General features: G+C 44.2%; 1 protein-coding gene across 1 annotated transcript in view; it reads right to left on the bottom strand.

The window, feature by feature from the left end:
* DCHS2 (dachsous cadherin-related 2) overlaps nucleotides 1-24,282 on the bottom strand; it is a 256,998-nt gene that overhangs the window by 38,764 nt on the left and 193,952 nt on the right. Inside the window, exons 11-14 of the mRNA XM_060178924.1 lie at nucleotides 21,715-21,849; nucleotides 20,248-20,457; nucleotides 17,383-18,240; nucleotides 2,141-2,254 (exon numbers count right to left, since the gene is read on the bottom strand). Coding sequence (XP_060034907.1) covers nucleotides 2,141-2,254; nucleotides 17,383-18,240; nucleotides 20,248-20,457; nucleotides 21,715-21,849 — 1,317 coding nt within the window. The remainder of the gene's footprint in view (nucleotides 1-2,140; nucleotides 2,255-17,382; nucleotides 18,241-20,247; nucleotides 20,458-21,714; nucleotides 21,850-24,282) is intronic.

The following is a 24,282-nucleotide window of genomic DNA, read 5'->3' as shown; positions in this document are numbered from 1 at the left end:
TTGTGAAGTGACCCCCTGCAGGTGGGAGCCGGGGTTCGAACAAGGATCCTTGCATGGCTCCTTGCACTTCACACTATGTGTGCTTAACCTGATGCACCACTGCCCAATCCTCTCTCTCTACCTCTCCCTTCCCTCTTAATTTCTCTATTTATTAAAAATAAATAAATAAAAATAAGAGAAACACAGATAAGATCTTTGGTCCATGAGGTAGAACAGTGGATAAAGCCTAAGACTCTCAAGTATAAGGGCCTGAGTTTGATTCCTGGTGACACATATTCCCGAGTAGTGCTCTGGCTCGCTCTTCCAAGTGATTGAATGAATGAATGAATATGTGAATAAATGTTTGTAAAAGGCCAATCCTGAGCCATGTCAGAAGGGTAGTCTGGCAGAGGACCTAGTGGGGGTTGTACTGTTATGTGGAAAATTGAGAAATGTTACACATGTACAAACTATTGTATTTACAGTTGAATGTAAAACATTAATCCCCCAATAAAGAAATAAAAAAAAAAGAAGGGTAGTTTGGGAAAATATGCAAACTAGGTCATTTTTCCTTCTTTCTATATAGCCTAATCTCAGCTCTTCTTTTAAATTTTTTTAAAATTTATTTATTTAGACAATGGAGACACTGACAAGATCAGAGGGGAACAATGCCCACCACCAGAGCTCCGTATCCCATCCCTCCCCTGATAGCTTCCCTATTCTTTATCCCTCTGGGAGTATGGACCCAGGATCATTGTGGGGTGCAGAAGGTGGAAGGTCTGGCTTCTGTAATTGCTTCTCCACTGAACATGGGCGTTGACAGGTCGATCTATACTCCCAGTCTGTCTCTTTCCCTAGTGGGATGGGGCTCTGAAAGGTAGTCTGGGAAAATATGTAAACTAGGTCATTTCTCCTTCTTTCTTTGTAGCCTAATCTCAGTTCTTTCCCAAGAGCTCTTAGAGACATGTGACCTGCACTTCTAGAAACATAAGACTTGGTGATGCACATCCATGGCTCTCCTGCCAATGGGCTTTCCTTAGCCACCCTCTAGCCAAGCCCAGAAGATAGGGTAAAGACAAATTCTAGCAGGTGACCTCAGAAAGGGTACTGAGCAAAGTCCTGTAGATATGACCCTGGACAGAAGGATCAAATAATACAGTCTTGTGGCAAGAGTCATTATTAAAGACATTCTTCCTGAGGTCTGACAATGAAGCTGTAGATATGTATCTACCACATAGTTGTTGGTCAAAAAAAGTATGTTTCAAATAATCAATTCGTATTAGTTTAAAACGCAATAATGGTCTTATTAAAGCTAAATTCAAGACATGCTGGATTTGGAAGCAAGTTCTGTACCACTACATAGAAACCCTTCCAGCTGTCCGTTCCTTGTTGCATTGTTGACATTCACTGGCCAATTAGGAGGATCTCTGATGAAAATTCCCTACGGCAAGGCATGTGTGTTTACGGCCAACCCTACCAGTAACCTCCCTACTCTTATCTCCAACCCTACCAAGTAAGTGGGCAGCTTTTGAGTAAAATCAGTGTATCTTCAAAAATTCAAAGGGTAGTCTAGAGACCAGAAATGTAAAAATCCAAGTTCTCAGTAAATGCATGCAAACTACGTTCATGAGTTCATGGTTCTCCATTTCCCACATTTTCTTGTCAGCTGTCATAAAACTGTTTATTTTTTTCTTTTTCTTTCTTTCTTTCTTTTTTTTCTTTTGCCTCCAGGGTTACTGCTGGGGCTTGGTGCCTACACTATGAATCCACTGGTCCTAGAGGTAATTTTTCCCATTTTATTGCCCTTGTTGTTGTTTTTATTGTTGCCAGATAGGACAGAGAGAAATCAAGAGAGGAGGGAAAGACAGAAGGGGAGAAAGAAAAGACAGACACTGCAGACCTGCTTCACTGCTTGTGAAGTGACCCCCCCCCGCTTATGCTTATCCTTGTGCTTCGTGCCATGTGTGCTTAACCCACTGTGCTGCCACCCAGCCCCGTTTTTTATTTATTTTAAATTATCTCTTGACTATTTAACCCTAGAAATTTCCAACTGCCACATTTCTCAGGTTTTGTTGGTTTCTTGTATTTTGGGAGCATCTCTTACTAACAGCACAGCACGGATCAGGAAAACAAAGCAACTATAGACCAAGGGGAGGATTACCTGAGGAGGAGCACAGGGAAAAAACTCCATCTTCATTTCCACTGAAAATGAAATATTGGATGTTGTCCAAAACTGAGTCAGGGGCAGAAGCATTTACAGTCACAACTGAAGTACCTGTGAAAAGAAAGTTAAAAAAACCAAACTTCAGGAGACCAAGAAGAAACACTGAGTATTTATTACTTGCCCACTGTATTTGGTCTTGGTTCATTCACTCAAGGGTCACTCATTGGGTGCCTGCAGTAAAACAGCTCTGCTAGCCAAGCACTGGGGGTGGATACAGTGTCAAGCAAGACAATAGATCTTTGCCCTCCTTGGTGTTGTTAACTGATAGGAAGAGATACACAAAACGGACTATAAAAATACAGTGCAGATTTCAAGTGTGTCCCTGGAAAGAAAAATACAAGTCTGTGACAGAAAAAATATATATATATACTTTTTTGGAGGGAAGTCAGTGTGGGTTTTCTTTTAGAGACACCTAGATGGTCTGGGATTTCAACTGAACTGTGAAGGACGGGAAACCACAGCAAGAGTTGGAAGGAAATGATTCCAGAAGAAACAGAAACTACCAGGACACTGGACTAGGAAAGGGCTGGGCTGGTGAAGCACTGTGAGCAGGGCAAAAGGTAGGCAAAGAAGTGGCATCCAGGTTGGCAGGAATCAGATTTTGTTCAAAGTGCAGTGGGCAGTCACAGAAGCATCTCAAGGGATGAAGGGCAAGGATGTGATTTACTCTTAAAAGGTTTTGGTCAGGCTGTGTGCAGAGAACAGAGGAAGAAGAATCGAGGAGAGGAAGCAATCATATTAATACTCCAATGTTCCAAGTAATAGACAGTATCTAGGATTGTAGGAGAGGAGATGGAGGGTTAAAGTCTTATTTTGAAGTACTTCCCTGGTCATTGTACAAACTGTGAAGAAGGAAGCTATGGAGAATATAAATAGAAGAAATCTTCCCTCGGCGACTGTACATGTTGCAATACATAAGGGTTCAAGCCCCAGGTCCCCACCTTCAGGGAAGAAGCTTCACAGGCGGTAGAAGTGCTGTAGGTATGCCTCTCTCCCTCTGCCTCCCCACCCCCCCCCCTCCAGGGTTATTGCTGGGACTTGGTGCTGGCACTATGAATCCATTGCTCCTGACCACCATTTATTTTCCCCACTTTACTGGATAGGAGAGAGAGAAATTGAGAGAGGAGTGGGAGAGAGAGAGAACACAGAGAGAAAAACACCTGCAGACCTGCTTCACTGCTTGTGAAGCTTCCCCTGCAGGTGAGGAGCCAGGGGGCTCCAACCTGGGTCCTGTACTTTGTACTATGTGTGCTTAACCCGGTGCGCCACCACCCACCACCCCCCTCTTGATTTTTCTCTGGCTCTATACAATAATACAATTGAAAAAAAATTAAAGCCGTTAAAAATATACGTCTTATTTCACCTCAACTAGCTTCTAATATACTTGTAAATAAAAGCAACTCTTGTTAAGAGAGTAACTGAGCAATATGATAGCATAAATTACTATGCATCTTCATTACTATTTGTGTAAAAACCAAGCTACCAAAAATAGCATTCATCTATCATCATTTTATGTCAGTGGTAATGCTCCAAGCATTGTTACAGGAGGGCAGGAGCAGTCAAAACGGAACTTGAAAGAGAACACAGAAAGGTAGTTAGTTCTTAATAAAGTGAAGGAAGAAGTCATTTCAAGTAACAGGGAAAGGGGCAATTTCCAGCATGAGAGAAAAACAAACCAGGGCGAGTGGTGGCACCAAGATATTAGGTGTGAATACCACTGAAGTTCACCGGAAGTGCAGGAGATCCAGCTGGGACCTTGTGTCTTTGCTGCTTTTCTCTGCTTTGCTTCCTCTCTCTGTCTTTCTGCCTCCTTCTGATAATTGCCTATGTGATTTTAAGTTTTGTTCATTTAATAAACACTACTAAGGTAAAATTTACATTGAAAATACACCTGATTTAGGTTCTATCATTTTTGACAGCTTATGTACACCTGTGTAACCACCATTATAATCAAATTACAGACTCTAACATTCTTTTTTTTTTATTGCTTCACTGGGGAATTAATGTTTTACATTCAACAGTAAATACAATAGTTTGTACATGCATAACATTCCCCAGTTTCTCATATAACAATACAACCCCCACTAGGTCCTCTGTCATCCTTCTTGGACCTGTATTCTCCCCACCCACCCACCCCAGAGTCTTTTACTTTGGTGCGATACGCCGTTTCCATTTCAGGTTCTATTTGTGTTTTCTTTTCTGATCTTGTTTTTCAACTTCTGCCTGAGAGTGAGGTAATTGCATATTCATCCTTCTGTTTCTGATTTATTTCACTTAACATGAATTTATCAAGGTCCACCCAAGATCGGCTGAAAACAGTCACCATTTTTTTACAGCTGAGTAGTATCCCATTGTGTATATATACCACAACTTTAATAACCAACATATATAAAGAGCTTGCCAAACTCAACAAGACAACAAATAACCCCATCCAAAAACGGGGGGAGGACATGGACAGAATATTCACCACAGAAGAGATCCAAAAGGCCGAGAAACACATGAAAAAATGCTCCAAGTCTCTTATAGTCAGAGAAATGCAAATAAAGACAACAATGAAATACCACTTCACTCCTGTGAGAATGTCAATACATCAGAAAAGGTAACAGCAGCAAATGCTGGAGAGGTTGTGGGGTCAAAGGAACCCTCCTACACTGCTGGTGGGAATGTAAATTGGTCCAACCTCTATGGAGAACAGTCTGGAGACCTCTCAGAAGGCTAGAAATGGACCTACCTTATGATCCTGTAATTCCTCTCCTGGGAATATATCCTAAAAAACCCAACACACTCATCCAAAAAGATCTGTGTACACATACGTTCTTGGCAGCACAATTTGTAATAGCCAAAACCTGGAAGCAACCCAGGTGTCCAACAATAGATGAGTGGCTAAGCAAGACTGTAACATTCTTAAAACATTCCTTCATGCCCTTTTGCCACTCTCTCTCCCTCACCATCTCCTCCTCTCCCTCTCCTCTCTCTCTCTCTCTCTTGCTAACCAGATTATCACTGTGGCTCAGTGCCAGCAGGGTGAATCTAATGCTTCTGGTAGCCACCCCCCTTTCTTCTTCATTTGATATGCCAGAAAGAAAGTGGGAGGGGAAGGGAAGATAAAGACAAAAAGAGAGAGAGACACCTGCAGCACTGCTTCACTATTTGCAAAGTTCTCCCCCACCCCTGCCCCCATAGGTGGGACCAGAGGCTAAAGTCCAAGTCCTTGTGCTTGGTAACGTGTGTGCTCTACGGGTGCCTCACAGCCCAGTTGCTTCTCTTACATCTGGTCCTTGGCAATCACTAATCTGCTTTCTGTAACTCATGATAAATTCCATCTCTAAACTTCCAGACACATTAGTAGCTGACTTCTTTTTGCTCAGTGTATTTTTTTCTATTGTTTCTTTTATTTATTGTATTTTCGTTCTTATTTATTTATTTATAAAATGGAAACACTGCCAAGATTATAGGATAAAAGGAGTACAGTTCCCACCACTAGAACTCCATATCCCATCCCCTCCCCTGATAGCTTCCCTATTCTTTATCCTTCTGGGAGTGTGGACCCAGGGTCATTATGGGGTGTAGAGGGCGGGAGGTCTGGCTTCGGTAATTGCTTCCCCGTTGAACGTGGGCATTGACAGGTCCATCCATACTCTCGTATTTTTTTTCAAGCATCAAGCATATTGATCTATCAAGAGTTCGCTTCCATTTCATTGCAGAGAGCTTTTTCAACATTTTACACTCAAAGAGTCTATAACTATTAAAGAAAACAAGTGTCATATTGCCCACAAAAAATGAAACTTAAGTGAAAAAAGCAACTCAGTGTGAAGAAAGAACAAGTAAGCCAAAACTGGATATATCCTTCTATTTTGAAAACACTGCGTTTAACATGAAAACTGTGACAAAATCTAAAAATTGTTCATTGGGATTTCTAAATGGTTGTTCCTTTTAAGCCAGTTATGAAATCACTTAGTGACCATGAAAAGAATTGTATTCAGTCACTGGAGAAGGAAATTCTTGAACAGGTTGAGAATTCTTTCACCTTGTATTATAACGTGACACTTTATCTTACAGTTCAGGAAACATGCGACTGGTGATAAAAATGTTTTGCTTTTCAGTAGGAGTATGTCTACATGCTAGTACAGTAGGTTTGATCTTCAGTACTCAATCACAGCTCCGGGCTTTCTGAGGCAATTTAATTTCAATCGCAGGTTTCTGTCTCGCCACTGGCTTGTAATGTAGTGTCAAGAAAGGCAGCAAGAAGAGAACCAGTTCTGCAGGCAAGATGTACAATCTCGCTGACAGCCTTTCCTTCGTGGGTTAGAACGCTTATTATACGCCCGATTACAAAAGAAAACATGGAGATTGCTTGCAAGTAAGAACAGAGATGAGGGCAGGAGTCAACATAAGAAGCACATATGAGCTGGCTCATAATGGGACCAGTATACTCTTGTTACAGATAAAGTATGTGTTAAAAAAAAAAAGTCAGCAAGATAGCTTACCTGAGAGGATTCCTGCTTAGTTATGCATGCAACCCAGCCAGGTTCGAGTCTGGCCCCTACCACAGGGAAGCTTTGGTGTTAAGGTGTCTTTTCTTTCCTTCTCTTCCTCTCTCTCTCTCTCTCCCTTTTTCTCCCTTCTCTCCTCCTCTCTTCTCTATCTGAAAAAGTTATCCTAGAGCAGTGAGCCCCTATTGACCACAACAAAAACTATCAATAATAATACCAAGTAAAAATGTAGTCTACAAAGAATTCACTCAATGAAAACACGTTAACTGCTAGAATCAGCAAAGAGGTGTGAATATTTATATAGCTCCTTCCTTTCCTGAAGTTTAAATGTAAGACTGCCTGAAAAAGAAATAACTAAAGAGTCTTGAATTCTTCTACCTTCCGGCTAACTGTGCACATTTTTTAAAGTGTCTGTCACTGGGCATCTAGATGTAACGTACAGATACTGCTCCTCCACATCAAAGCAGAAGTGGGCAAACGCACAAATGTGGACACCTTAACTTCAATTTCCACGAGGTAAGTCAAACAAAAGGATCACAAAGAAGTGTCTGTACAGTGATGCTCCCTGCGATATCATTATTACTACTACTAGTATTGTTGTTGTAATCATTAGACAGGGACAGAGAGCTAGAGAGGCAAAGAGAGAATGAAAGACACCTGAAGTTTCCTTCATTAAACGAGGGGGCTGTTACATCAGTTCTCCGACATTATTTACAACGTCCTGGGGGTGGAAACAAGCTGAAGGTCGTCTAATGACTGAAAAGATATCTGTATTAGGGGCGAGGAAGTGACAGGCCCAGTTGAGTGCACATGTTACCATTCTCAAGAACTAGAGTGCAAGCCCCCAGTCTCCACCTGCCTGGGGGTCTTCATGAATGGTGAAGCAGATGTCGCTTCCTCATGCTTCCTATCTCCTCCTCTCTCAGTTTACTTTTTTCCTATTAAGTGGTTCAGGCAGTGGTGCACCCAGTTGAATACATATATTATCATGCTCAAAAAGCCAGGTTCGAGCCCCCTGGCTTCCCACTTGCTCCAAAGATGCTTCTCAAGTGCGGAAGCAGGTTTGCAGGTGTTTGTCTTTCTTTCTCCCTCTCCACCTCTCCGTCCCCATTCAATTTCTCTCTGTCCTATCAGACAAAAAAAAAAGTGGGGGTGGGAGTGGAAAATGGCCATAAGGAATGGTGGATTCCATGTGCAGGCACCAAGCCCAGTGATAACCCTGGTGGCAGTAAAATAAATAAATAAATGTAAAAAAGATATCTGGAATAGTGTTCAGTCTTCAAAAGGAGATCCTGTCACATGCTGCAACATGAAACTTGAGAACATGATGTTAATAAAGTAGTCACAAAAGCAGTCACAAAAGACAGTACTTTTGTGACTCAACCTACACAAAGTATCTCATTAGACAGACAGTTAGAAGCAGGAAGTAAAACACCAATTGCAGGAGCTTGGGGAGGGAAAGACTTGTTTAGTGGGCACTGAGTTTCCGTTTGCAAGAGGATTAAGGTCTAGGAGTCTGTTCCTCATGACTAAGCTGTCTGTCCCCTTAAAATGGTTAAGATGGTAAATTCTGTACTATACTCTTCCTACCACAATAAAAAAAAAAAACTCATCTTTTTTTCTCCCACCTTTTCATCATCAGAAATCACTGAACACATGTTACTAAAGCTTTCCAAAAAATTTACCCCTGGGATGAGTCAAAAGCATGGAAAATATATGCTCAAAGTGAATAATTTTCCAAAATTTGTGAGCAGATGAAAACCATGCTTTACAATGTAAATGGTCTGCAACCTTGAACACATTTGCTTTTGAGAACACCTAAGGAAATAATAGAGGAAACCATAAAATGTGCTTATTGACTTTTTATGAGCTTTAGAAAGAGAGACAGGGAAGAAAAACCAATATAGCAACAACTCATGCAATGAAAATTCAACAACATTAAGTCTGAAGTATATGTTCATGGGATTACAGGTTTGGGGGGGCCAATTTCTTTCAAAGAAGTGATTATCTGAAGTGGCTACATTGGGAGAGACAGCATGTCCTCAAAATAAGCTGAACCCCAACTTCAAAATCTGTGAGTGATGTTAACGAAACACAAACAGTAAAGAAAGCCGACGCTGACTTTTCCACTCAGTGCTTCATGCTGCCTTTGCCTTAACTATAGATGGAAGTTCTCCCATAGCCACCAGGGAGTCATAAATCACAAAATACAAATATCTTCCAGCTTTCAAAACTAAAGCAAGTCATCCCCTCATCATTAGGGCTCTTCCAATAATTGCCATATTCCTTTTCTTTCCCTTTATGAGCAAACAGGGTGCGTCTCCATGTCCATCTCCACTCTCTTTGTCCTCCACTATGCTCTGCTTTCAGAATAAAAAAGTGAGTAAGTGAGTGAGTTCTCTCTGCAGATCCAACCTCCTCCGGAACTGCTTCATTCTGCTTGATAATCTACAGTTCCTGTAACAGTTTCAGTTGACTCTAGGGTTCCTGTTAAGAGTCTTCGCTCTATAATAAAGAGCTTTCTTTCTGTCCTCTCCCATTCCCTTACTGCTAATCATGCCTTTCTTTTGCTGCCTGGTCCATCATATTGGATGAGTCGCTGCATCTTCTCAGACACGTCTTCCCTTCTGAAGTCTTTACGCCAAGACGGCGTGCTCACACCCAGTTGAACACACTGCCCAACCACTGAGGAGAGGTGCTGAGATTGTTCCGCTGTCCCCAGTGGGGTGACAGTGTAGAAAGTCTATGGTACAGCCACCCTGCCCCCCCCAGTTAGCTGTCACTCTTCAGTCCACATCTTACCTATCCTCTATAGTGTTAACTCGTACAGCACGCTAGATAGGGCTGACCGCACCGAGTGTTGCATTGACCCTGTTCCTGTTTCTCTAGTGCCTCCTCCCAGGAATTTTCACCAGAGCCCTGGCCCCTTCATCTCCACCTCTTTTGCATTTCTTCAACTGCTGTAAATACTGGAATTACTTTGGATCTGCTCCTCAGTTCTCTTTCCACCCGTGTCCTTGGTTTGAATGGATATATGTAACAGTTGGCTTGCACTGTTGGGATCTTCCACCTGCTCCTAATGTTTCATCTGCCTCCATAAATTCCACCACCCCTAGGTGGTGGTGGGGGCAGTAGGTCTCATTTTTAAACACCTTCCAGGTATCTATGTGAAGCCAGGGAAGAGAATCAGATCTAAATCATTAGCAGGGCCCCTGGTGGAACACACCTTCTTTGTTTGTCTTCACAGTCCTTTCTTCTGGCTCTGGTCTTTTGCCATAGAGATCACCTCATCCTCCGGTCCACCCTTCTCAGCGGTCTTCAGAGTCAGCTTTCATACTTTCGCAGTCACTTGGCCTCCCTTTTGATAACCTGAAGGTCACTGATGTTGTTTTCTTTGTTCCAGCTAGTCTAAGTGTGTCCCTATCCCATTGTCCTAGAGGATTTGCTATGCTAGACAGAAACTCACAATTCACTCTTTTGAGACCCCACATCTTATTTCTGATTTTCAGAGATTTATTTATTTTATAGGAGAGAGCAAGGTCACTCCAGCATATGAACTGTTGGGGGATTTAAGTCCGACCTTGAGCATGTAGGTCCTGAGCCTCCCCACTGAGGCAAGTCCCCACTGCCACCTGCTTTTGTGTGGACCAGCTCCCCACTGAGAAATGAGTATCTTCCAACCTAACTGGCTTTTTTTTTTCCTAGCCGACTTTCTTCTTGTCTGGGCACAAGAGTTTGTTGTCTCAGAAAAACATTTGTTCTGGAGCTGGGGTATAGCTCACCAGCAGAGCACACACCTGGCCATGCAGGACTTAGGTCCAAGGCCCCATCCACCATGTGGGGATGGCTTCACAAGTGATGGAACGGTGCTGTGGTATCTCTCCTCTCTCTCTCTCACTGTTTATAAACACAAAAGTGTGTGTGTGTGTGTGTGTGTGTGTGTGTGTGTGTATGAGAGAGAGAGAGAGAGAGAGAGAGAGAGAGAGAGAGAGAGAATGACTATGAATGCACCGGGAGCAGTGAAATCATATAGGCATAGAGTTCCACCAATAATCCCAGTGAAAAAAACAAAAACAACAAAGAAAAGAAATACAATGATTAAATGGTGAAGTGTTTTTTTAAAAAGACATGTGGAGAACACTTTTAGAAGACAGCTTTTGCTGGCGACAGTGGGCATCTTCTCTCAACTATTTCTGGCTACAGTTTCTTCTCCATGTCTCCTGCTTACAACCACGGTAATGATGGCAAAATGCTTCAGAGATTACACAGCACTCATTTGGACATCAAAACTGACCACAAGGGGATAAAGGAACAGATGAAGTAGATTTGCATGTCTAACCACTTGTTTCCTGAATTTTGCACCACTGAGGGTTTAATATTAAGTTTGCAGTCAACACTGATTTTTATCTTGAGGAGAATTTTCAAGAAGAGAGAGGAGAGTGTCCTTAACGACCCTCTTCAACATGTTATTTCATGTCATCTTGGCCTCTTCCCTCCATTTATGTTTCTAATTTTTTTAATCACCACTGGGGCTTCACTGCTCCAAGTTAACTTTTTTTTTTCCTTTTTCAGATAGAAAGAGGCATAGAGGCAGAGGGAGAGAGGGAAAGATACCATGGCAGTAAAGCTTCCTCCAGTGCAGTGGGCACCAGGCTTGGATCAGTTCTGCGTGTGGCAAAGTACGGGCACTATCCAGGTGAGCTATGGTGGTGGTCCTTGGCCTCTTCCTTGCAGACAGCACTTCCCAGTGACTTGGTGTCTTTGGAGCCCGTGCTCAGTCTCTGAGGTTCTTTGCTCTTGGCACTGCCCTTTGCAAGATGGTGCTGGAAGGTGAGTGGGAAGCTTGGCTTGATGAGGTGGGAGCTTTGTGCACAGTCCATAGGCTCTTGGAATTCCTCTCCAGGCACAGTCTGGCCTGTCACATCATCATCATGCTCGGGCTCAGAACCTTCCCCTCCCCTCCCACAGCTGTTTCTGATACTGCAGAGCCATTGTGCTTGTAGGGTGCTCATCCCTACCTGGGATGGGGGAGAAAAGCTCACTCCTGGCCACAGTGGTACTGCCCTTGGCAGGCCTCTTAGTCTGTGCCCACGAGCCTCCCCTGCCCTGCAGAACCCAACAGGACTGGCACAAATGCCCCTTTGCTTTACTTAAACACATCGCTCCGTACACTCTGTTGTCATTTTGGAGAGTGGAGGGAACACAGGTGAGAAGAGATAAAGGGAGTGAGTGACCAGCCACCAGCATCCAGGCTCCTCTCTCCTCCCAAAGCTTCAGTTCTGGAGGGGGTCAGTGGGGCAGACCAAAGGGAGAGCTAAAGGTGGAGGCCATTTTGAAACTCCAACGGGCAGAGCAGAGACTATGAGGGCAGTGAGAAGCTCCCCGGCTGGACGCTGTGATGGCAGGTACATGTCAGTCCCCGTTCACAGGATGGACACCACTAAGCGTGACCCCCACCTTCCCCCCCCCCCCCCAGTTCAAATGGTGAACTCTGGGTGAGCACTAGGTGTTGGTGGAGGTCACCAGTTGGGACAAGTGTGGCCCCAGATGCTGATAATACAAGAGTGGGATATGGTGGGGTGTAGAAAACTCCCCCCTTTTTTGCCTCCAGGGTTATCGCTGGGACTCAGTGCCTGCACTATGAATCCACTGCTCCAGGAGGCCTTTTTTTTTTTTTTTCAATTTTCCTTCCTTCCTTCCTTCCTTTCTTTTTTATTTATTCTTGGATAGAGACAGAGACATTGAGGGGGAAGTGAAAGAGAGGGGAGATACACAGAGACACCTACAGTCCTGCTTCACCACTCATGAAGCTTTTCCCCTGCAGGTGGGGACCAGGGGCTTGAACTTGGGTCCTTTTGTAATGTGTGCATTTAGCCAAATGTGCCACCACCTGGCCCTTCCCATTTCTTATAAGATAGGACAAAGAGAAATTGAGAGGGGAGGGAAGACAGAGAAGGGGAGAGAAAGACAGACACCTGCAGACTTGCTTCACTACTTGTGAAGCAACCCCACTGCAGGTGGGGAGCTGGGGGCTTGAACCAGGATCTTTGTGCTTTGTACTATGTGCACTTCACTTGGTGTGTCACTGCCTGAGCCCCAGAAAATTCCTTTAGCTTCCACTTTGCTGTGTGCCTGTATATACACGCATGGCCAGCCAGAAAAAAGATATTGTTGGGGGCCAGGAGGTGGCACAGCTGGTTGAGCACACATGTTATGATGCACAAGGACCCAGGTTCAAGACAGAGAAGGAGAAAGCGACACCTGCAGCACTACTTCACCACTTGACTTTGCAGGTGAGGACTAGGGTTTTAACCCTGTGTTTGAACCTGGCTCCCTGTGTGTTGTAACAGGTCCACTAAACCATCCAGCCCCTTTGTATGTATTTTTTATTTATTGGAGAGAGAAATTGAGAGGGGTGCATGGAGGCAAAGAGGGAGAAAGACAGAGAGACACCTGTAGCGTTGCACTCAGAATAATTCCCTCCTGCAGGTGGGGGCCAGAGATTTCAACTGAGGTCCTTGCACACTTTAACACATGTGCTCGACTGGGTCTGCCTCTGCCCAGCACCTCTGTAAAGTAGCATTTTTATCCGTTATGGAGACAAAATGGAATAGAATAGAAAGACTGCAAGTATTTCATCATTACATAATTGCTGAGTAACATCTGGTTTTTCTGGTGAGAATCTGTACTCAGTTAACAGTACAATTCAAGGATTTGGGACAGAAAGAGAAGAATAATAGTATAAGAAAAACGTAACGGCTAGTTCCTGTGGCCTCATTTAACTCCTGTGAAGAAAACATCTTCTTTTCTTAAAAAAAAATTATTTATGTCATTTCAATGAAAGAGAGGCAGGAAGAGAGAGAGACTAGAACACTGCTCACCTCTGTTTGTGCTATTGCTGGAGATTGAACCTGGGGATCTCTGAGGTCTCAGGCATAAAAGTCTGGTTCACAAATCACTGTATTATCTCCCCAAGCCTCCAAAGAAGATATTTTCGGGAGTTGGGTGGTAGCATAGTGGATTAAGCACATGTGACACCAAGCGCAGGTGGAACCAAGCGCAAGAACCGGCGTAAGGATCCCTGTTCGAACCCCCAGCTCCCCAACTGCAGGGGCGTCGCTTCACAATCGGTGAAGCAGGTCTGCAGGTGTCTGTCTTTCTCTCCCCCTCTGTGTTCCCCTCCTCTCTCCATTTCTCTCAGTCCTACCCAACAATGCCATCAATAACAACTACAACAATAACTATAACAAAAAAGAAAAACAAGGGAGCGAAAGAGAAAATAAATATAAAAATTTTTTTTAAAAAGAAGATATTTTCATCTCCATGTCTCAGATGGAGAAGGAGAACTGAACCCTCATGAGCAGGAGAGCAACAAGAGCCCCCACACAGCTACTGTAGCTCCTACTAGCATTCTCCACACGAGCGCGGCCTTCTCCTCTCCAGGACCAGATTACACTGATAGCATGGCCAAAGGGCCAGGTGAAGGCTTTCCCCTCAACATGCCATGTCTTTGCTTAGTAGATAATATTGATACACCTTACTAGTTGGAATGCCCTCATGTGCCACCATCTTTTAACTCCGTTTCAGTCTTTCTAAGTCTCAATATGATCTATAATTTCAATTTTCTCCCCACAGTAATTCAGAGAGATACATAAGGTCACCAATAGTCCATGCTGGGGTCTATTCATCTTCACTGAGATAGCCAAAGCTCTGGTGGTGAAATTGAGGAAGTAAAAGCTGGCTGCTAGAAGCCCTAATGAAATTGTTTCGTGCACTGAGAGCCAATGAAAAGCACATAGGTTACATCTCATCTCAAAGACATTCAGAATATTTACAGCCCCTCCTTCCCATCTGGTTCACAGAGGACTCTTTCACAGGAAAGACCAAGTACAGTACCATCATTTATGATGCTCCACTGGTTTTGTTTATGTGGATTTTTTTTAATGTTTCTCACGAGGGAATAAATTTACATGGGGAAATAACTGAAAAATAAGTCAGCGTTATCAGGAAGCACAGTCACTGTTCACAGAAGTCCGTTCTGAGTTGTACCAACGATGCTGAACTTCTTGAAGTCAGATACAAAACACTGCTTACAAGCCATCATGGACAGGGACACAATGATGTAATAATGAGTAGTGCTGATGATAAGGCTGTTTATGACAGGCCTACAATGATGCAACAGCCATTATGTAAAGTCCTTTATATAAGCCTCTCAGTCCTCAGAAAAACCTATATGATTACGTTAGCTGCCAACTTAAGAAACTGAGGTCTAGTCTCCAGATCCTTGTGCTCACTGTCGAGGAGCAATGGTAGGGACTGCCCCACTCTCTGAAGGGAGGCTGGGTCATCTTACTCTGCCCCTTGAGGAAGACTGGTCCTGAAATGAGCTGTCATCATGAACTGTGAGCTCAGATGGACAGGGCCAGGAGGTTATATAGCCTCCTGTGCTCAATATGAATATCCATGGGCCCTGGGTCAGGTTGATGTGGTAAACAAGTAATTGTGTTTATGTATTCTCTTCAAGTTTGGCAGCTACTCTCTGCTTTAATCCAACTTTCTAGTCCTATTCTCAACTCTGAAACCAGCATCCCAGACAATACTTTCAGTTCACCTGCATGTTAGCTATCTGGCTCAGGCAAAACATACTCAGTAATGGGCCCCATGGAAGATAACTAAAATAGATTTCTTAGCTTCTTCTCACACAAAGACCCCTTAATTCCATCTGTTTTATTATTATCTTTAGGTTCCTGTTTATTAAACAATTTGTTCTGCTTTATATCTTACCTCCATTCAGCTACCAAGTTGCAGATGTTACTTGGTTTCAGACGCTGATTCCATCCTGACTTCCTTGAGTAGATGACCTCACCAATATGTCCTGGAACCTCTCCAGAGCCCTACCCCACTAGGAAAAGAGGCTGGCGGTATGGATTGACCTGATAACGATCATGTCCAGCAATCAATTACAGAAGCCAGACCTTCCATGTCCTACACCCCAAAAAAGAATTTTGATCCAAATTCCCAGAAGGATTAAGAATAGGGAGCTTCCAATGGAAGAGATGAGACACAGAACTCTAGTGGTAGGAACTGTATGAAATTGTACCCCTGTTACCTTACAATCTTATTTATCATTGTTAAATCACTAATTACATTTTAAAAAAAGAAAAAGAAAAGAAACTGAAGCCTAGAGAGACTCAGTGCCCAAGGATACAGAGAAACTGAGTCAGAATGTCAGAATTTGAACCCAGGGTGTGCCCTAGCACTAAACCAAAACAAACATCACCTCTCCCATTGTATTCTTAAATTTTTGTGTATTTATTTTTTAAATATTTATTTATTTATTCCCTTTAGTTGTCTTTGTTGTTTTTTATTGTTGCAGTTCCTACTGTTGTTGTTGATGTCGTCATTGTTGGATAGGACAGAGAGAATTGGAGAGAGGAGAGAAAGACAGAGAGGGGAAGAGAAAGATAAGACACCTGCAGACCTGCTTCACCACCTGTGAAGCGACTCCCCTGCAGGTGGGGAGCCGGGAGCTCGAACCGGGATCCTTACGCCGGTTCTTGTGCTTGGCGTCACCTGCGCTTGGCGTCACCTGAGCTTGGCGTCACCTGCGCTTAACCCGCTGTGCTACCACCCAACTCCCCTTGTGTATTTTTGATAAAGACAGAGAGAAACTGAGGAAGGGGATATAGAGAGGCAGACAGCAAAAGACAAACCTGCCTCTCCCCCTGAAGATGAGCACAGGGGGCTTGAGCCCAGGTCCTCATGCTCTGCCAGGTGCAACACAGCCAGGGCCCCCTTGCTGGACTTTGACACAATGAAAACGTACAGCTGCCAGGGTTTCATGTATGTTAAGTTAACAGGAATCTTGCTTGTAGAGGTTGTAAACTTAAATACACTTCAAAAACTTTACAAGATTTATTTTTCAGAACTTCCTTATGTTTTCCTTGTCATTAATGGTGTGTGTTTTCAGAACCTGTGTGCTCAAAGCTCAAGAGGACACACGTGGTGCCACCCTATTCCAGAGCTGAGTGGTGCCCCGGCCCTCCTCTCTCCTCCTTCATTCTCTCTTTCATAATAAATGAATCTGTTAAGATATCAAGAACACAGGTGTGTGTCTTACTAAACTCAAGCTTATTTTTCTAGTAGTAGTTTTTAGATAATAACAGACATGATAAGCCTTGGTCAGATGAAGATTGGGTAACAGACTTGGCAATAACACTTATTGTATGGTCCTCATTCTAAGCATTTTGTCAAATATTCCAAGAAAGACTTGGAAGTACATTCACCTCTCTTCCTCTCTCTCTCTCCCATCCCTTCCTATTTCTGACTCTCACTATCCAATAAATAAATGAAGATTAAAAAATTAAAAAGAGCGCTGTGTGGTGGCACACCCCATTAATAAGTTGAGCGAACATATTACCAAGTGCAAGGACCTGGGTTTGAGCCCAGCTCCCTACTTGCAGGTGATCTGCTTCATGAGCAGGGAAGCAGATCTGCATGTGTCTGTCTTTCTCTCCCTCTCTGTCTTCCCTTCCTCTCTCATTTCTTCTCTGTCCTATTTAAAAAAAAAAAAAAAGGGAAAAACTGGCTACCAGCGAATGGTGGAGTCCTAGTGCTGGAACTGAGCCCTAGTGATAACCCCGGAGGAAATAATAATAGTACTTTTATTTTTTTAAGTGCACTTACCTTCCTCACAGTTTTCAGCCACTGTTCCCTGGTACAGAGAGTGGCTGAAGGAGATCCCGACCTCCTCTCCTTCCAGGTGAATAACAAGGAGACCTCTGGCTGTCCTCGATGGGGTCCCTTGGTCTACAGAGTTTAATTTCAGCCAGACAGGAAAATGTTCCAAAGGCAAGTTTTGCTGGAGTCGGATTTCTCCTGTATATGGATCAAGAGAAAACAGCGACTGGTCCTCTGCAAAGCTAAAAACAACGGTTCCGTTGGGCCCTGAGTCTGCGTCGCTGGCTCTCAGAACGGCAACTGTGTGGTTGGTGGGCAACTGGGGGGAAACGAAGATGTCCAAAGGGTTCTGTTCCCAGCATGGGTCATTGTCATTGACATCTGTGACTTGCACATGGATGGTGACTGTGGTGCTTCTGGAGCCATAGGGGCTCAGGTCTCTGGCCTCCACCCTGAACGTGTGCTGGGCTCTGGCTTCTCGGTCAAGGGAACGGCTGGTCCGCAACGTGCCTGTCACAGCATCGACGGTGAACACAGAAGATGCCTCATCCAGGAGGAAATACTCCACTTGTCCACTCAGGCCTTCATCTGGGTCCAGGGCGGATAGCACGAGGACCACTGTCCCCACGGGAGCATCTTCCCTCACGGAGGGCAGGTAGTGGAGCATGGGGAACCAAGGGCTGTGGTCATTGTCGTCCAGCACCTGGACTTGTAACTGCAGAGCAGAGCTTCGGGGTGGGTCTCCCCGGTCAGAACACAGGAGAAGCAGTGAGAAACGGCTCACCTGCTCCCGGTCCAGAGCACGAGTGGTGGAGAGCTCACCTGATGCTTCATCCACAGCAAAGTGCCCGTCGGCGTTTCCACCTATGTGAGAGAACAAATGCCAGAACACTGAAACTATCTGTTCGTGGACTCCTTCAGTCACTGAGAAAACTGCTGTTTTCTGATGATAACAGGTCAGCACTTTTCTCAGTCCCAGGGAATACGACTGTGGGTACAATAATGTCCTTCTTGCCAGTGGTATTTCTGTCATAAGGGGATACATGAAACAACAGAATTCAAAATAGACCTTAACTGAGTCATTACTAGAATCCTTGCTTTGATTTGCAGCCCTGTGGTTTCTGTGTGTGCATCTACAGCTTTTACAGTCAGAGAGTTTTCCTTTTGAGAAGACTGAAACATATATATGGGGACCCGGTGGTGGCACACCTGGTTTAGTGCATGTTATTATCATGCATAAGGACCCAGCCAGGTTCAAGTTCCCGGCAGGGGGAAAGCTTCAGGAGTGGTGAGGCAGTGCTGCAGGTGTCTCTGTTTCTCTCTCCCACTTTCCATCTCCCCTGCCTTCTCAATTTCCATCAAATACATATACATATATATGTTAATTAAAATCAAACCATCTATGAAAGTTAGGGATGAGAAACAGAATTTAATACCTATTTCTGTATGTTGGTTGTAAATAACTACGGTAGTTGTACTCAATACCACTGCAGTTCATAAGTAGGATTCCTCTTAGTTGTTCACGACACTTTGTGAATGTAACACTTCTGCTAGCGAAGGGGAAGCTCTACTTGCTTTGTAACAAAGGTAATACTGGTTTTTCTTTCTTATCCTTCCAAAGAAATCTGTCTCTTACCATCTTCCATGGTGCTATACAGAATCAAACTTATTCTCAGGACCAAAAAAGCTCTCACTCTGAAACCAGGCATGCAACATGGGGTTCAAGGATTTCTGGCCTTGTGCTTGAATGAGGGCCACTACCCCCACACCCCAGAGGTATATTGGGGGGTGGATGACGCAGAAAGACAGCAGTAGCCACAGGCAGAGTCAGGTGCTGAGGAGAAGCGGCTGCCATTTGCAGTCAGCCCTGAAACACGGTGAATCTGTACCGCAAGTAAGGATGCCCAGGCAGACCTTCACCTCATGGACATCTGTGGCCAATAAGGGGATAGTTTCACTCAGTAAACATCGAAGAGCACCTGGTACATGCCAGCTGTGTGCTGGATGCTGGGGAAATGAGAAGAGGAAGACATGACCGCCAGATAAAGGTAAGTGGTGTACCGGGGGTGGAAACAGCTGTGGAAAGGCGGCATCGAGCCCAGCTTTGCGTCCAGCCTCATTGTTCTTCATCTAGTCTATTATTCTGCACACTTTTGGAGACTGCTATTAATGCAAATGATTCCTGTCCACCCAAATGCAAATCAAGCATATTTGATTATGCCAGTGATTATGGTCTTGCTGACAGAGCTCCTCTTATTGCAGAAGTCCTCACTTATGTGTCCTGGAACCCTACCTCTCCAGAGTCCTATCCCACTAGGAAAAGACAGAAACAGGTTGAGGGTATGGATCCACATGCCAGTGTCCATGTTCAGTAGAGAAGCAATTACAGAAGCCAGACCTTCTACCTCCTGAACCCCATGAGGGAATCTGGTCCATACTCTCAGAGGGATAAAGGACATGGAAGCTTCCAATGGAGGGGATGGGACAGGGAACTCTGGTGATGGGAACCATACAGAATTGTACCTCTCTTATCCTACAATCTTGTTAATATTATTAAATCACTAGTATAAAATTTAATTTAAAAAGCTATATGCTGGGGAGATAGCATAATGGTTATGCTAAAAAGACTCATGCCTAAGGTTCCAAGGTCTCAGGTTCAACCCCCAGCACTCCCATAAGCCAGAGCTGAACAGTGCTCTGGTGTCTGTCTCTCTCTGTGCATCTCACTAAAATAGAAAAATGAATAAAAACTGAGCAGGGCACACTGGATTTAGCAAGATCTCTCTTCACATCTTAGGGAGTGACTTGAGCGGAACACTATCTGCTTACTCAAAATCCTGGGGGGTGAGTGGACTTTGATACCATTCTTACCAATTATCTGATACTTGAGGACTCCATTTTTGCCAGCATCCATGTCAGAGGCCAACACAGTGAAGACAACCTCTGGCTCTTGGTTTTCCAGAACCACAATGTCATGACTGGGAACAATAACTTCCGGGGTGTGATCGTTTTCATCTTCTATGGAACAGAGAATGGTCGCGGTGCAGGACAGTGATGGGTTGCCCCCGTCTCTCACAAGGACTGACGTGGAAGAGAGGAGCATATGTGTGGCTGTTAATTCACCCCTGAAAGACAATGCCCAAGCTCACTGGGTAGCAATGGGCCAAAACTGCTGTATATAAAGATACTGACTAAAATGTCACACTGCAGCACTAATCTTATTTTTTAATGGGTTTTCCTTTCTCTTTCTTTTTTTAAAATTTCTTTATTTTTCCTTTTGTTGCCCTTGTTGTTTTTTTATTGTTGTAGTAGTTACTGTTGCTGTTGTCATTGATGTTGTCATTGTTATAGAGGACAGAGAGAAATGCAGAGAGGAGGGGAAGACAGAGAGGGGGAAAGAAAGATAGACACCTGCAGACCTGCTTCACCACCTGTGAAGTGACTCCCCTGCAGGTGGGGAGCCAGGGGCTCGAACCGGGATCCTTACGCCAGTCCTTGTGCTTGGTGCTATGTGCACTTAACCCGCTGCGCTACCACCCAACTCCCACCAATCTTACTTTTTAAAAATATTATTTACTTGGGGATTTAATGGTTTACAGTATAGTTGTGACACATAGGTATGTATAACTTCTCATCTCCCCATGACAGGTGCCTAGGTGTCTAGAAGACACTATCCCAAACTAGGTCCCCTCCCCTATCAGACACCAGGAACCCAACACCCCTCTATCCCATCCCTTCCCCTCCTTCCCCAGAGTCCTTTGCTTTGGTGCAATATGCCACACCCAGTCCAAATTCCACCTTACGTTTTTCCCTTATTGTCCGTTTCTTAATTTCCACCTATGAGTGAGATCATTCAGTGTCGGTCCTTCTCTTTCTGGCCTATTTCACTCAACTGGATACCCTCAAGCTCTACCCAAGATACGGTTTCATCAGTTTTAACAGCTTCATAGTATTCCATTGTGTATATACCCTACACTTTTCTTAGGCACTCATCTGTCACTGGGCATCTGGGATGCTGCCAAGGTTGGGCTATACCAAATTGTGCTGCTATGAACAGAGGTGGACACAGGTCTCTGAAGCCTCCTACTGTCCAGTTTTGGTTTTCTCCTCACTGGGGACTTGGGCCTGACAGACAGTGAGACGGAGGGTGAAGCAGCACAGCACCCAAGTTGCCCCTGGTGCCTTGAACAGCCCTCCCATGTGGCGGGGAACTTGAACTTAGGCCACTCGAATGACAAAGCAGGCAACCTGCCAGGTAAGCTATCTGTCCACACCCCTCACCCCCCAAGCCCTGCCACACAAACACTAACTGTCAGGCACCAGCAAGGGATAACTTACCTCGAAGCGTGAAGAACTCTTGAACTTCTCTGTCAAGTGTGGTGGCCGTCTCCACCACACCAGTGTCGGGGTTGATCTGGAACAATTCAAATGAAGCACCTGGAAGGATTTCAAACCGAAGCTTGGCATTGATTCCTTAAAGGAAATAAAAAAGAAAACTTAGTAATTATCCCTTGGGATTCCATTCATCTGCTTCCCTAGTATTTTTTCTATGATTACGGTAGGCCAAAGATGTAAATAAGTCAAGACACTTAAATAATCTTCAAATTAAGGTTTGAAAAAACAAACAAACAAACCAACAAACAAAAAACCTCTTTGGACTGCTCTTGCTAAATAAAAAGCCTCATGGGCTGAAAGGCTCTATTTTCAAAAGTCTTACGAGACTTCCCCACAGGGAATGCTTAAGATTTTTTTCCCTCCCATAAAAAGATCTCTTAAGAGTCTGCAACCCTACAACATATTCCTAGTTACTCCTGCGTACACCCGTCTGGGACTTAATGACATAACTGTAAGCCTGTGGGGCCAATGACAGGTTCTGCCGAGTGAGGTCTGTGAATGCCTGGGCACAGCTCCGTTGATTCTCCAGCATGGAAGGAAGGCACGCAGAGCTGCCTCCGTGTGTGAGGAGTGTGGTGCCACACGATCAGCGCACGTTTGGAGAAGAATTCTTCGGGTGTTCTTGAGGTTTAGTTTCTCCCCAGAGCAAAGTGTCAGGTCACTTCCCTGGCTGGCTGTTCAAGAGCACCCACAGCGCTCGCTCTGGTGACTGCACTCCAGGCCTCTGTTCTTCCTTCACATTCTACACCAGCTCCTTTCAGTTTCCTGTGTTCTCTGCTGAATTCCCAAGAGTCTCGGTAGCTGTTATATGCTACACCGCATAATGATATATATACCTCAGTTATTACACACACTGTCTTAGAATAAATTAGAAATGAAGCAGGGCTGCAGGTGTCTCCCTGTCTCTACCCTCACCCTTCCCTCTTGATTTCTGGCTGTCTCTACCTAATAAATAAATAAATAAAGATCATAAATATTGTAAAAAAGAATAAATTAGAACCTTACACTTTAATAAGTGGTGAGATACTGTGTGTTCTTTAAAATGGATCTTATTTATTTCAGGAGAGAAAAAGAGAGGCTAGAACACTGCTCAGCATTTGTGGTGCTGGGGATCAAACCAGGAGTCTTAGGCAGAAAAGTCCTGATCTCTACAGCTGAGCCTTCCTTCCCCTCTGCTGCACCATTATTGTCTAATGTGCTTTACTACTGTTCTCATATTTCCTTGGCTTTGGTAAAGTCACATATATACAGATTTTCCACAGCGCATCACTGACACATGTGCACATTTCATTATGTACCAGACCTCCAAGGTTTTCTTCCTCCCTCTCCTTCTCTCCTCAGAGTATTCTGGTTTAGTGCAATACATGTTTCAATTTGTGGGATGGGGGGTAGATAGCATAATGGTTATGTAAGGAGACTCTCATGCCTGAGGCTCCAAAGTCCCAGGCTCAATCCCCCACACCACCATAAACCAGAGCTGTGGTAAAAAAAACAAACAATAACAACAAAAAAAAACAATAACTACAACAACAACAAAACTGCCTTAATGTTTCACCTTGTGCTCTCCCTCCCCATTCCTATTAAGTCTCACTAATGAATGAGGTCATTTGCTATTGTCTTTCTCTTTTTGGCTTGTCTCAACTCAGTGTGACGTCCATCCCACAGGCTGTAGGTCTTCCATATACATCTTGCATGTGTACATTCTCACACTCCAAACTTCAAACCCCAAGCCCCACTCATGACTTAGATAACAAGATATAACTCCAGAGTGTTTCACTAGAATTCAATTAGCACCTCATTTCTTACCCCTCATATTCTCAGAATCCCCCAGTACAAACACATCATCATCAGGCTTGAAAACCAAGAATGGCAAAGTAAAATAGACAACATTTGGCCTCGTTCTATCACCTAAGCAAATTGGAAAACTGGATCTGAAGACATTTAGTGTCATGCTTATGACACAAGTCTAATGAAGGTGACATGGACGTACATTATGTGTACAGATACACAGACCTGTGTCTGTTCCTAGTTCTCAATCCCTACGATCGCATGACCTCCTGACTCTCCCACTCCAGGTTGTTCCTCACGTGTCCGTTCCTTTCCCTGTACAGTCCAGCCTGCTTCACTGAGGGTTGTGGCTTGACAGCTCATTTGCCTTATTAAGCTTTCAGATGTGAGATAAATCATCTAGTACTTGTCTTTTACTTTCTGAGTTTTTTCCCCCCAGTCACCAGGGGTTTACTGTTCCACTTTCAGACAGAAACTGAAAGGGGGAGTGAGAGGGAGACTGAGTGAAGGAGTGAGGGAGGTGGGGAGGAAGGGGGGAGGCAGGCGGGGGAGACACTACAACATAGAAATTGCCCCCCAGTGTGGTGGGGGCTGTGGACTTGAGCCTGGCAAAAAGAAACAGAAAACCTACTTGATCCTTTACAACTCCCCTACATCCTGACTCTGGTGGAACATACTTAGGGATTCCCACTTTGGTTGTGGATTCAGGTCATGCTCATTGTC

Source organism: Erinaceus europaeus, chromosome 19, assembly GCF_950295315.1.
Source record: "Erinaceus europaeus chromosome 19, mEriEur2.1, whole genome shotgun sequence".
Taxonomy (NCBI): Eukaryota; Metazoa; Chordata; class Mammalia; order Eulipotyphla; family Erinaceidae; genus Erinaceus; species Erinaceus europaeus.
This window is presented reverse-complemented; position numbering and strand designations above follow the sequence as displayed.